This window comes from Chanodichthys erythropterus, chromosome 3, assembly GCF_024489055.1.
Source record: "Chanodichthys erythropterus isolate Z2021 chromosome 3, ASM2448905v1, whole genome shotgun sequence".
NCBI lineage: Eukaryota > Metazoa > Chordata > Actinopteri > Cypriniformes > Xenocyprididae > Chanodichthys > Chanodichthys erythropterus.
The window spans coordinates 36,731,148-36,743,273 of NC_090223.1; the positions used below are offsets into that span (position 1 = coordinate 36,731,148).

Consider the following 12,126-nt stretch of genomic DNA (forward strand, 5'->3'; position numbering starts at 1 on the left):
CTTTTCCTTCAATGAAAGGTTAGATTTTTGCTACTTTTATGAATTAAAGATCAAAAGGATAAACAATGCAGATTTATTTTTATAGTCATCTTTGACTCTCATATTTAAGGGTGCCAATAATTATGACCACCACTGTAGCCTATATTTTAAAATATACTTTAGTAGAAAATTGTAACATTTGTAATAATATCTCCAAATATTACAGCATTTTATCAAACAAATGCAGCCTTGCAGCAGACGAGATTTCTTTTAGTAACCGGAAATGTAAAATGTGGGAAATGTAGTTCGCAGTGACTCACCGTACTTTCTCGCGAGGTCGTAACGATGACGTCTAAATGAGCGTTACCTGTTCATTCTGGACAACGTTGCGCACATCGTTTTTATTTTAAAGGATTGTCTGATATAGACTCGCTGGGTTTCCGCTTGCAGTGCCACATTTGTTCGGTGTTTGGTCTGTAACGGTTTCACTTTGGTTCTGTCCCTGAGCGGGACCACAGAGGTACGTATTACACTCGTAACAGAAGCTTAATGAGCAGTTAGCATGCTGTCCTGTAGACTGAGACTGTTAGCTCAAAGACACAGCTAGCGCGCTAAAACAACCCAAATCCTGTTACACACTGGGGGTATGTAGTGTGTATATCATAGACAGTGAAAATGAAGGGGAATTAGCGGGCAGTGGTGTGAAGGAAGTGTTAGCAGCACAGAAGGCCTCGGCCTGTTGCTAGTTTAAGACTCCTCTTCATCTTCATGTGGGCGCGATACAGTGTCTATACAGTAAAATACAGCGAGCAGCCTACCTAGACAGCATGTTGGGCACTATATGGGATGTTTGAAGCGTTTGAAACGACTTTAATGCTATCTTGATGGGCTTATTGTGATTAAGTGTCATAACTTTGAGCACGTTTCCACATATTTTTGACTTATTGTTTAGAGCACAAGTCTCTGTAAATCACCTCTACATAACACTTAAGCTGTCTTTATTATATACTGAACCATACTTTACTTTCCATACTCGTGTGGTTTCATGAGCTGGAGAATAATTCCGATGCCTTTTTCCCAGCCATGTCTTAGACAAAGTGCTGAATCTGTCTATTTCTGGACTAATGTGGTTAGTGACTCTCAGCATTAACCCTCAGAGAGCCTAGCGCTGATAGAAAGCCATTAGTTGTAAAAACCTTTGTTTAGGCAAAATTTGCTTTGGGGTACAGTTTGAAAATCTGGCATTTTTGCTATATTAACTAATGAACTTGCAACATAATTCGCAACACAAATGTATTTAAAAAATAATAATCAAATTTCAACCAGGGAGAATACCATTGTGAAGAGTTAAGAAATGTCACTATTTGACCAATTAAATAATCTAGTAATATTCATATCAAATAATGACAAAGAAGCTCAGAAAAATATGAATAATTTGTGTACCATTCATATAGGGTCCATTGTGTGTGAACTATAGGAAAATTATTTTTGCTAGAAAAATCTCATGTATACATGTCCAAAATGTCCTTTGACTAAATGCATAAAAATAAAAGGTGTTATATGTCAAACACTTACTTTGTAAATGGATACATTTGTTCCAAAACTGTTAATAAATCGACTGTCAGCTGGCTGACTTTAGTGAGCTGTTTTATATGCAAAGTATGCAACTTTTTTCCCCCACTAAAATGGTTTTTGTGATAACTTTCACAGTGTCAGCTACTGTTGTGGTATCATTTAATTGCTTCATACAAATATTGCAGTTCTTCTGGGGTCTATAAGAGTTAAATGTATAAATTCACTAAACACTTGCTTTTTTTTGAAAGGCTAAAATTATCAAGTCAGCCTCTTAGTTTGTTCCTTTGTAATTTTTGCTTAGTATGTTTTTGTTGCATTGTGATGAGTTTGTAAATAGAAACTAGAACTTCTTAAGTTCTTTCTCAGTTAACTGTTTGCATGCTTTAGTTATAAAATGTGTGTGTGTGTGTGTATATATATATATATATATATATATATATATATATATATATATATTTAGTAAAAATATGTCAAGGGGAAAAAAAGCATATATATTATTCATGGAATGGCTTCTGCAGAAGGCATCATAATGTCTCTCTCAGCAGCACTTATACACATTATTCATGTAGCAAATGTTTTTTCCCAAGGCAATTTAAAAGATAAAAAATGTTATATAGAAAGTTTTTTTTTTAGTTCAGTGTGCTTACTGACAAGTTCTCATTTTCTTTCTGACCTCTCAGAGCAAAGATGTATAACGGTATTGGGTTGACCACGCCGCGAGGCAGTGGCACGAACGGCTACGTTCAGCGGAACCTCTCCAGTGTTCGCGTGAAGAGGAACAGGGATGAGCGCGGAGGAGAGCGGGATGAGAAAGACCGAGAGAGACTGGAGAGCCAGCTGAACAGACAACCTAATGCTGAAATCCTAGAGCACCAGAGGAAGAGGCAGCTGGAGGTGAAATGTGCCGAGCTGCAGGACATGATGGAGGAGCAGGGGTAAGATAGGTGAAATCGTATGAAGAATTCACTTCAGATTAGTGTATTAACGGTCTGCACATAGAGACTGTCCCCTACGTATTTCCTCTCAGTGGCTTGTGAGCTTTCACTATCAAATCTAAATCAAACTACATGTCAATCACAGCAAATGCACTTTTTTTGAAAAGTTTTGTACCTTATCTCTCAGCTCCAAGAAAGTTTAAGCAGTGAAAGTTTCAGTATGAAAAACACCAAATTAGCATATTAGAATTATTTTTGAAGGATTGTGTGACACTGAAGACTGAAATGAGCTTTGACATCACCGGGATAAATTGTCTTTTAAGATATATTAAAACAGAGAACAGCAAAGAGATCTTAAGAATGACCTCTGACCAGTCCATCCTGTGTCGCAGGTACTCAGCAGAGGAGATTGAAGAGAAAGTCAACACCTTTCGTTTGATGCTGCAAGAAAGAGAAGAACCTGCTGCTCCTCCTACAGAGAAGCCAGCGTGAGTATTACTTCAGACCATTCAAACGGACATTGAGACTTTTATGATGGCCTTTTTTGTGCACTGCTAATAGTTTTTCATCCATATTTGGCTCTTTTTAACAGTGTGACTGAAACTCATGCTCTGGCAGCTGCTAACCAGCAAAAAAATGATCGTCTGAGAGAAGCTTTCGGTATCAGCTCTGACTACGTTGATGGCTCATCCTTTCATCCTGACCGGAAGGAGCGAGAGAAGGAGAAAAGGGAGCAGGAGAGGCTGGAAAGAGAGAAACAGCAGCAAAAGTACCTGTGAGTAGACGGAGGGGAGTTTAAAGAGCTCTTATCATGAGGAATCACTTCTTACATTATCTTTTGAGATAAAAGAACTCGATGTATTATGAAGAAGTACTGTAACTTTCAGAAGTCAAAGCTACTTTATCTGAGTACTTACTGTTCTGTCTGTTTCTCATCATTTTCTTTCAGGATTATCGAGTCAGATGGTTCCGATTCGTCTCCTGAGCGAAAAAAGAGCCGGAAGAAGAAGAAAAAGAAAAACAAAGGCAGAGAAAGGTAAACTGGAGAATGGAGGAGGAATTTGGAACACTTGGCATGAGTTTAAAGAGAGTAATATATTAATGAATCAATTTTCACTCTTGTCACATAGCTCTGAGAGCCCCTCACCTTCCCCTCGGCGAGAAAAGAAAAAGGACAAGAGGAAGAAAAAGAAAAGGTTTCATTTAATGCCTTTAATTTGGTTCACTTACATAACAATAATTATTCATATGTTGCCCTCTAGGCAAGAAGAAATTGGGTAAAATGAATGCACCTAAGTATATTTTATTAAATGTATTTAACTGAGGAAATAAAAGAACCATTTCAAATGAAACGTATGAATGTAAATGGAAATTATATTTCCTAAACAGTTCTCAAGTATTACTTTACTGCACACATTATTTATAAACCAGCCAGGAGAAGGTTTAATATTCAGAATATCTGCATGTTGTAATAAAAAATATGTATTATCATTATCACTATTAACTGAGATGCTTTGAGTAAAATTGTGTCAGTGGCTAAGACACTTTACCACACAGCTACCATTTTGAGAAAAATGCTTTGTCGTGTTTGACGCATAATTTGAATGATATTATTAGTTAGTAATTCACAAACGCTTTTAATAAATATTTGTAGACCTGGATACATTTCCATTGAGAGCATTTATTTTACCGGTCAAGTGGACGGTTGCAAGCAAACTGTGCTTTTCCTGACCATTGTTTTACATTGATTAGCAATTAAAATGTATTTATATGTTCAATGACACATTTTCACAGTTAAATAAAGGTGATGACGGCTTACCCACTGACACATCTTGCCCCACTCTCCCCTAACACCATGTCTACACCAGATGCAGGCACCGCGACAAGCAAATAGAACATGTTATAATCAGTGATGCTGTCTACACTGGATACGGTACAACTTTACACAACAAATTCCTGACAGTAAACTGATGCACATTCTATTTTTGATGTACTCCAAGCGCTCATGCTAATTCTGAACATGAAGAGCAAATGGATTTTCTATAGTCGCTTTGTCGCATCCGGTGTAGACATGGTAGAATATTTTAAAATGGCTCAAATAACAAAAAAATCTTTGCTTTTAGGGAGGAGTCAGTGAAGAGTGACACTGAGAGGTAGGTTTTTTCCTCCTCATCATTTTAAGTTGCCTTTGAACCGATGACTCGTTCTTAAAATACATTTACTTTTTATAATTTATCTTACAACAGTTCATCAGATGAAAGAGAAATATCCAAAAGAAAGAGAAAAAGGAGCGACAATGAGACTCCTCCTCCCAATAAGAGTCGAAAACACCAGAGTGCATCCTCCAGCCCAGCTCGCAGGTAACGGGACATAAAATAAGGCCATGTACCTGCCCCTTTTTTTTTTTGGCATTTTATAGTGTGTATTAAGGAGGATTAACTCTACCCATTGAGTTGTCTTTATCTTTTTCTTATAGCATTTGTAATACCTTTTCCATCCTTTTCCCCCATTAAATAGATTTATTTAAAATAGTCTTAAATTAAATGGAAAATGTATAAATTGTCTAGTTTATCAAAATATTCTTGATTAGTGAAAATTCAAGTTCATGTAAATTTATGTGCATACTTTTTGTTTTCAGTCAATCCCCTCAAAGAGGGAAGCAGCAGAATAAATCAGATTCTCGTCCAGATGAGGGGAGGAAAGGAAGATCCCCTGACAGGAGGCGCCGTGGCCGTATTGATGAAAGTCCAAAGAGGATGGAAATCAGAGCGGTAATGTGTTCTTTTGGAAGTCATAGAAGCATAAGCACATTGTATTTGTTTGGTGGTGTCTTTTGGTGTTTTTTGTGCACTTCGCAACAAGCATTGTTGTAAAATAGTTTGTCAACTTAAAAATAGTCCCACGTGTAAAAATTCATCTAGGCACATCATGCAAATGCTTGATGCCTGACCTAATTTTTCATGCCTTCCTTGAGCCAGATTAGTCAAGCAGTTGTTCAGACAACCCTCTAACTAGTTGATTTTAAAAATATTTGGTTTGCATTGTCCTCCCAACTTTTAGAAGTCACCAAGACGTTCAAGAACGCCTGAGCACAACAGAAGAGACAAAGGCCGAGAACATGAGAGAGAACAAGTGCAAGAAAAACCTCAGAGAAAACAACACAACTCTTCATCGCCATCTCCTTCACCAAAGCAGAGGCGAGACAGGCGACCACGGAGTGAAGAGAGGGAGAAACCCCCTCAGACAAGAAGACACAACTCTTCTTCACCATCTCCACCACGTAAGCAGCAGCGAGACCGAAGACAACGGAGTGAAGAGAGACAGAAACCCCCTCAGCGGAAAAGGCCTGGCTCTTCATCTCGCTCTCCAACTCCTAAGCAGCAGAAAAACAAGAACCAAGGGGATGATGGGAGAAAGAACAAAGGTCAAAGAAGGCATGACTCCTCCTCATCCCCGTCTCCTCCACGTAAAGACGGAGCGAGAGGAGGACACAGCGGAGAGAGAGAAGCTGCCCTGAGGGACAGGGAAATGGAGAGCCAAGGGGACAGAATGAGAGACAGACAAAGGAATAGTGATAGAGAAACAATCCTGTCTAGTAGAAAGGAGAGTGATAAAGGGAAGGACCGAAACCGTGACTCCATGTCTCCTGCTAAACGTTCACCTTATGCCAATGGAGGCAAAAAAGAACGAGATCGTGAACTTGAGAAGGAGCGAGAAGAACAGAGACACAAAGACAGAAGACGAGAGGAGGAGATGAAGGAAGAGGCTTTGAGAAAAGCCAGAGAGGGCGACAGAGAAAAGGAAAGAAACCGTACCAGAAGCCAAGAGGTGTCGCTATCAGACAGAAAGTCTTTTAGCTGTCAGCCAGAGGAAAGACGGGGTGCTAGAGGAAGTGAGCCTGAGCAAGAAGTGGGCAAGAAAGACAGGAAAGTTGAAGAGGACAAGAGGCAGGAGAGCAGTCCTCAAGACCAGAAGAAGGAGAAACAGACTCAAAAGGCAAAGCCTGGGAAGAAAGCCAAATCTGCTAGTAGTAGCAGCAGCAGCAGCAGCAGCAGCAGTAGTAGCAGCAGCGAGAGTGATAGTGACAGCTCCTCATCGTCATCCTCATCCTCCTCATCATCATCATCATCATCATCATCATCCTCGGATGATGAAAAAAAGAAAAGTTCAAAAGACAGCAGCACAGTCAGTAAGTTGGTTCCTAACGCTGTCATAGCTCAGGCTATTGCACGCCGAGAGAAGGAGAACCGAGGAAGGGATGGAGAGAATGATGAAGGCAATAAGGTGTACCCTTCCACGCAAAGACAGAGCTCACCTCCTGAGCCCCAGAGAAAAGGGGACAGTGATGATAAGAGACAACGAGACGTGGAGAGAGACCGGAGACCTGGAAACTCTTCGCCTCCTTCCACAGGAATCAAAGACAGAGGAAAAGAAAGGTACACTCCCACCGAGAGTTCCAGCCCGCCTCCTTCACCCCCTCAGAGAGGCCGGGACAGGTACACACCTTCAGAAGAAACCAAATCTCAGAGCAGAGATCGGGGAGGCGAGCGATATACCCCGTCAGAGCTGGAACGAGAGGCGTCACGACCCTCACCTGCCAGAGGAAGAGATCGACAGAGTGACCGAAAGAAAGAAGTGTCACCTGTGTCTCCGAGAGGAAAAGGAAGGAATGACGTGCCACAGGTGAAACAGACTGTATCTCGGCCTTCACCGAAACGCACCCCACCACGACAGTACCAGGACCCACAACGCTCACGTTCCCCCAGTCCAAGACGAGGAGTGAGAAGACAGTCACCTCCGCGAAACTCATCCCCTTTCAGACGGGACCGCAGCCGAGAACGTCTCAGAGAACGAGAGCGGGACCGATTTAGAGCAAGGCCAGGAGACAGAGAACGAGAGCGATCCAGGGAGAGGAGAATGAGGAACAGTAGATCCAGGAGTCCCCGAAGACAGAGTCCTCCCTACAGGTTAGTCAGATATAATCATGTTTTGTTGGAAAAGCTAAACTCAATATACACCCACACAGATGTCACTACCTTTGTAGGGACTCTCCATAGACATAATGGTTTTTATACTGTACAAACTGTACATTCTATCCCCCTACACTAAACCTACCCATCACAGAAAACTTTCTGCATTTTTATATTTTCAAAAAAACATCAATTATTATGTTTGTTAATCCATTTCCCCCATGGGGACTGCTGGCTGGTCCCCACAATGTAGGTGGTTTTACGTTTTACTATCCCATTTGGTCCCTACAATGTAATATAAACCTGTACGCACATGCACACACACAAGACTGCATTTCACAAGACTCAATTATGTACTATGCTCACCAAGACTGCATTAGTTGAGACAGTAATTTGTGCGTTTGTATTATTGGGTTATTCCGTGTCAACTCAACCAGAGGACATGGGCTAAATAAAATGGATTCATGTTTACCGAGTAATCCCCTATTTTGTTGAGGGAAGGTCAAAATGGCCATTTCCACCTGAGAGTTGGAGCCAGATTACAGGAGCAGGACAATGACTTTAAGATGGCAGTGTCATTATTTTATCTTTCCACAGAAAGAAGTAGAAAAATTATGGTGAATTGAGCAATCCTTGCATTATAATACCATGGTAACAGTTCAAAAAAAGTGAAAAAAGCACTTTTTTCAACATTGCCATTTAGCTAGTGCATTACTTTTATTTCACTTTTGGATTTCAGAACGGTACTTCTACAAAGCTCTGTAAGGTAAAAAATATCCTTAGGAATGTACAACATCCTTTCTTACAAATCTCAGAAACTGATTCAGATATATAGAATCATATGAATACACTATTGAGAGCAAGTTAATGACTCAGCTCAAGCATGTCAGTTTAATTCTGGCACTCAGGTATGTTCTACTACACAATTGTTTTGATAGAGGGATATAATTTACTGGGGTTATGAAAAGCTGAATTTTCCAGTCTTCAGTGTCACATGATCCTTCAGAAATCATTCTAATATGCTGATTTGGTGCTCAAGAAATATTTTTCTCTTATGTTGAAAACAGTTGTGCGACATGTGATACATTTTTTCAGGAGTCTTTGTTTAATAGAAAGTTCAAAAGAACAGCATTTACTTGAAAAAAAAAATATTTTGAAACATGAATGTCCTTAATTGTTGTTGTTATTAGGGATGTACCGAAATGAAAATTCTTGGCTGAAACCGAAAAAGAGGAAACCAAGGCCGAAAACCGAAACACCGAAAGAAATTATGCCAATTATTAGTACCACTGCATTTATGGCTATGACTGTGTACTAACTTTACTAAAATCAAGGCATTGCAATTGCATAAATTAAAATTAAAGTTTCAAAGAATAAATCGATTACAAATTATGCAAATATTTATTTAGCACATTGCAACAATGCACAGTATAAAATAAAATTCAAACTAAAATGTTTAACTTGACCCCACTCATGTGTACATTAAATAATAATGTCCTGACAACGAGGGTGCATGCCCCTCATCTGGTGCAGAGAGACAAGTTTTTTTGTTCTGCGCTCTGATCTCGTTCTTCTGCGCTGGGCGCTGCTCCGTCTCTTATCTCCACGCGGGTTCTCCGCATCCATCGCGGCCTGGATCATTTCTCGTGTGCGCTGCTTTATTTCCGCATCAGAGTACTGGTCTTTATAACGCGGATCAAGTACAGTCGCGATGAAGTGCAGAGGATCCGAACAGCTCTCAGTGAAACGTGTGCTGAACGACTCTAAGAGTGTACTTTTCATTGTTTTCACTCCGTGGTCCGTCTCAACCACTCTGATTAGAAGAAACTTTAGTGCTGCGGCTAAAGGAATAACGTCCGCTACAGATGCATCAGAGGAGCTGATCTCGCGGGGTTTGTTTGCATCATCACAACATTTCGGCCGTATTGTTTCGGTGATAAAAGTCTTTCGGCCGATAACCGAAAATTTTCGGTGGCCGAATATTCGGTGCATCCCTAGTTGTTATTATTTGGCTGAATCCATTAGGAATTTATTAGCTACACTGTTAATTAAACTGTGGCCAGTGGTTTAGTCAGGTGTCCCTTTTAATTTGAGAACTATACACTGTAACTAGCAAAGTTTTAAATTGTTTTATAATAACAAAAATGTCTTGTAAGTGTGGTTCTTAGAAAAGTTTTCTCTCTCTACACCTAGGTTTCGTCGTTCACCCTCTCCAGTACGTCGACGCAGAAATAGTCGTTCACTGTCAAGAGAAAGAGAAAGGGAGCGAGAGCAGGAGCGGAGGAATCGAGAACGAGAGAGGCAGAGAGAACAGGAGAAGGAAAGAGAACGAGAGCAAGAACACAGGAGGAGGGCACCCCCCAAAGATCCCACTCCTCCACGCCGCTCATCGTCATCATCCTCTTCCTCCAGTTCGTCTTCTTCACCCTCACCCTCTCCTCAAAGACAGACGAAGGGGGTAAAGTCAGCAGATGCAGATAAAAAGAGATCAAGGGAAATTGATGAACCGACAAGAAATAAGCAACCAGAAAGGAACTCCAAACATCCGTCTCCCTCCCCTCCTCGAGAGACTCGTCTCCCTTCTAACCAATTGCCTAATCGCTCTCACTCCCGTGAACTTCCAGCCCGTTCTAGATCACCAACGACCAACCCATCACAAAGTAGGGATCCACCAGGTGACCGAGGCCCGTCCCCGTCGTCTGTCCGTGAGCGGCATCTCGAGCCGTCAACGAGAGGAAAAACTGCAGTGAACGGGAAACCAGAGAAGGAGAGCTCTGGCCAACAGCAGAAGAAGCAGAGAAGCAGCTCAAGTTCTTCGTCATCTTCCTCATCATCCTCGTCCTCATCTTCATCCTCATCATCATCCTCTTCAGACAGCTCAGACACTGAAACGGAGAAAGGAAAAGGGTAAGTGCCAAGTCATTTTATCATTTATGTAGTTAATTTTAATAGATGTAACTCTTCATTTTAATGTTTGTTTTTCAGGGGTGTTAAAGCAAAAACAAACAGAGATGCTGGCAAGACAGCGAAAAGCAAAGCTGCTTCGTCGTCATCATCCTCGTCCTCATCAGAAAGTGAGCAAGAAGAGAAGAAAAGGTAGAATATTTTGCTTGTTTAATTAATTATTGATTTATTCCTCCTCTACTAAAGGAATAATGGATTTTCCACTGCATCAAGTCAACTGGGAATCTTTCTCTGTTTATGTGAATGATCCCACAATCTGTTTGGGCAATGTTTTTAAGCTACTGTTATAGTAGGGCTGCACGATTAATTGAAATAAAACCAAAATCATGGTATGACTTAATGCGATTATCAAAAGGCTGCGATTTAATTTAAAAGCTCAATGCTGTGCTCAATTAAATGCGAGCTCATGAAACAGTGTTTTTAGTGTCTCGGAGCGTCTCGGTTTGCAGTAAATGCTAAACCAATCTCTCTATTTCCATAGCGTTACCTTTAGAAAATTGAAAATAAAATTGTCCCCCAATTCAATATCCCTTTTCTACAGAAGAGGATTAGGGCCAAGCAATAATAAAAAAAATCATCTCGAGATTAAAGTTGTTAAATTTTGAGAAAAAAGTCGAGATAAAATGTTGAGAATAAACTCATTAAATTATGAGGGAAAAAGTTGTTAAATTACGAGAACAAATTCGTTAAATTACGAATTTGTTCTCATAATCTAATGACTTTTTTAATGAGTTTATTCTCAACATTTTATCTCGACTTTTTTCTCGAAATTTAACTACTTTAATCTCGAGACGGTTTTATATTTTTATTATTCCTCTTCCGTACTTTTCAAACTGAAATAAGTCACATTAGAGACATAAATTAAAATGCAACACTTGCGTCCCATTTTGCTGCTTTACTCTAAAACACTCTTCATTTTTTTTTACTATGTAGTCCACCACGGCCTAATAGAGTGCCAGCAGACTCCCTGAGAGACTCTAGGTCCCTCAGTTACTCCCCTCCAGCGAGGCAACGAAGACCTGCGCGTTCTCCACCCTCTCGACGGTCAGTTCTGAACAGATCTATGTATTTCAGCATTGATTATAATTTTAAACCGCTGCCATTACTAATATTGATTTCCATCCACAGTGCAACCAGGAAGTCGAGAAGCAGATCTCCAGACAGTCGACGGAGGAAATGAGTGAATAATTGTTGACCTTTTTTGTTTTCTGGACACTCTTATCTGACCCTCACTGGACTGGATCATCTCAGAATCACATGGATGAGAAATGTGACTAGTTGTAATGGTGAACTGTTTTTTTTTTTTTCACCATTAGTAGAGGAAGGTCTATTGAAACTTGGTTCTTTGTAACTCATCCCAAATGGGAGGATTTATTTTTACCTTTATTATGGTGTAATTAATGTTTAAGGTGGCCGGCTGAGACACTGAAGCTCTCATCAACTTTTGCTCTGTGCCAACAGATGCTGGACGCTATTGGTATAAACACACACAAAATCACACATGTCCAGTGGTTTTCTGTCTGCTACATTGTTCTGAATGTAGATGAACATCTGTAATTGATCAAGAATGGACAATATTCTGTTCCTGCATATGTGGACGGAGTCTGTTCCTTTGTTTATTTGTTGGAAGAAAATAGAAAAGGCATTGTGAATAATAAAATGGCAGTGGAATCTTCTAGTCTGAAATTTTAGTTTGTGGTACT

The 12,126-nt window shown here is 40.2% G+C and overlaps 1 protein-coding gene across 1 annotated transcript; it reads left to right on the forward strand.

The window, feature by feature from the left end:
• The first annotated feature begins 325 nt into the window (after positions 1 to 325).
• On the forward strand, positions 326 to 12,106 carry srrm2 (serine/arginine repetitive matrix 2). Its single transcript, XM_067382012.1, has 14 exons — positions 326 to 499; positions 2,235 to 2,489; positions 2,882 to 2,977; positions 3,082 to 3,264; positions 3,439 to 3,525; positions 3,620 to 3,685; positions 4,613 to 4,642; positions 4,736 to 4,849; positions 5,128 to 5,260; positions 5,550 to 7,456; positions 9,653 to 10,366; positions 10,445 to 10,555; positions 11,357 to 11,467; positions 11,552 to 12,106. The coding sequence occupies exons 2-14, from the start codon at positions 2,242 to 2,244 to the stop codon at positions 11,601 to 11,603; spliced, it is 3,852 nt and encodes a 1,283-aa protein (XP_067238113.1). The 5' UTR covers positions 326 to 499; positions 2,235 to 2,241; the 3' UTR covers positions 11,604 to 12,106.
• The last annotated feature ends 20 nt before the right edge of the window (positions 12,107 to 12,126 follow it).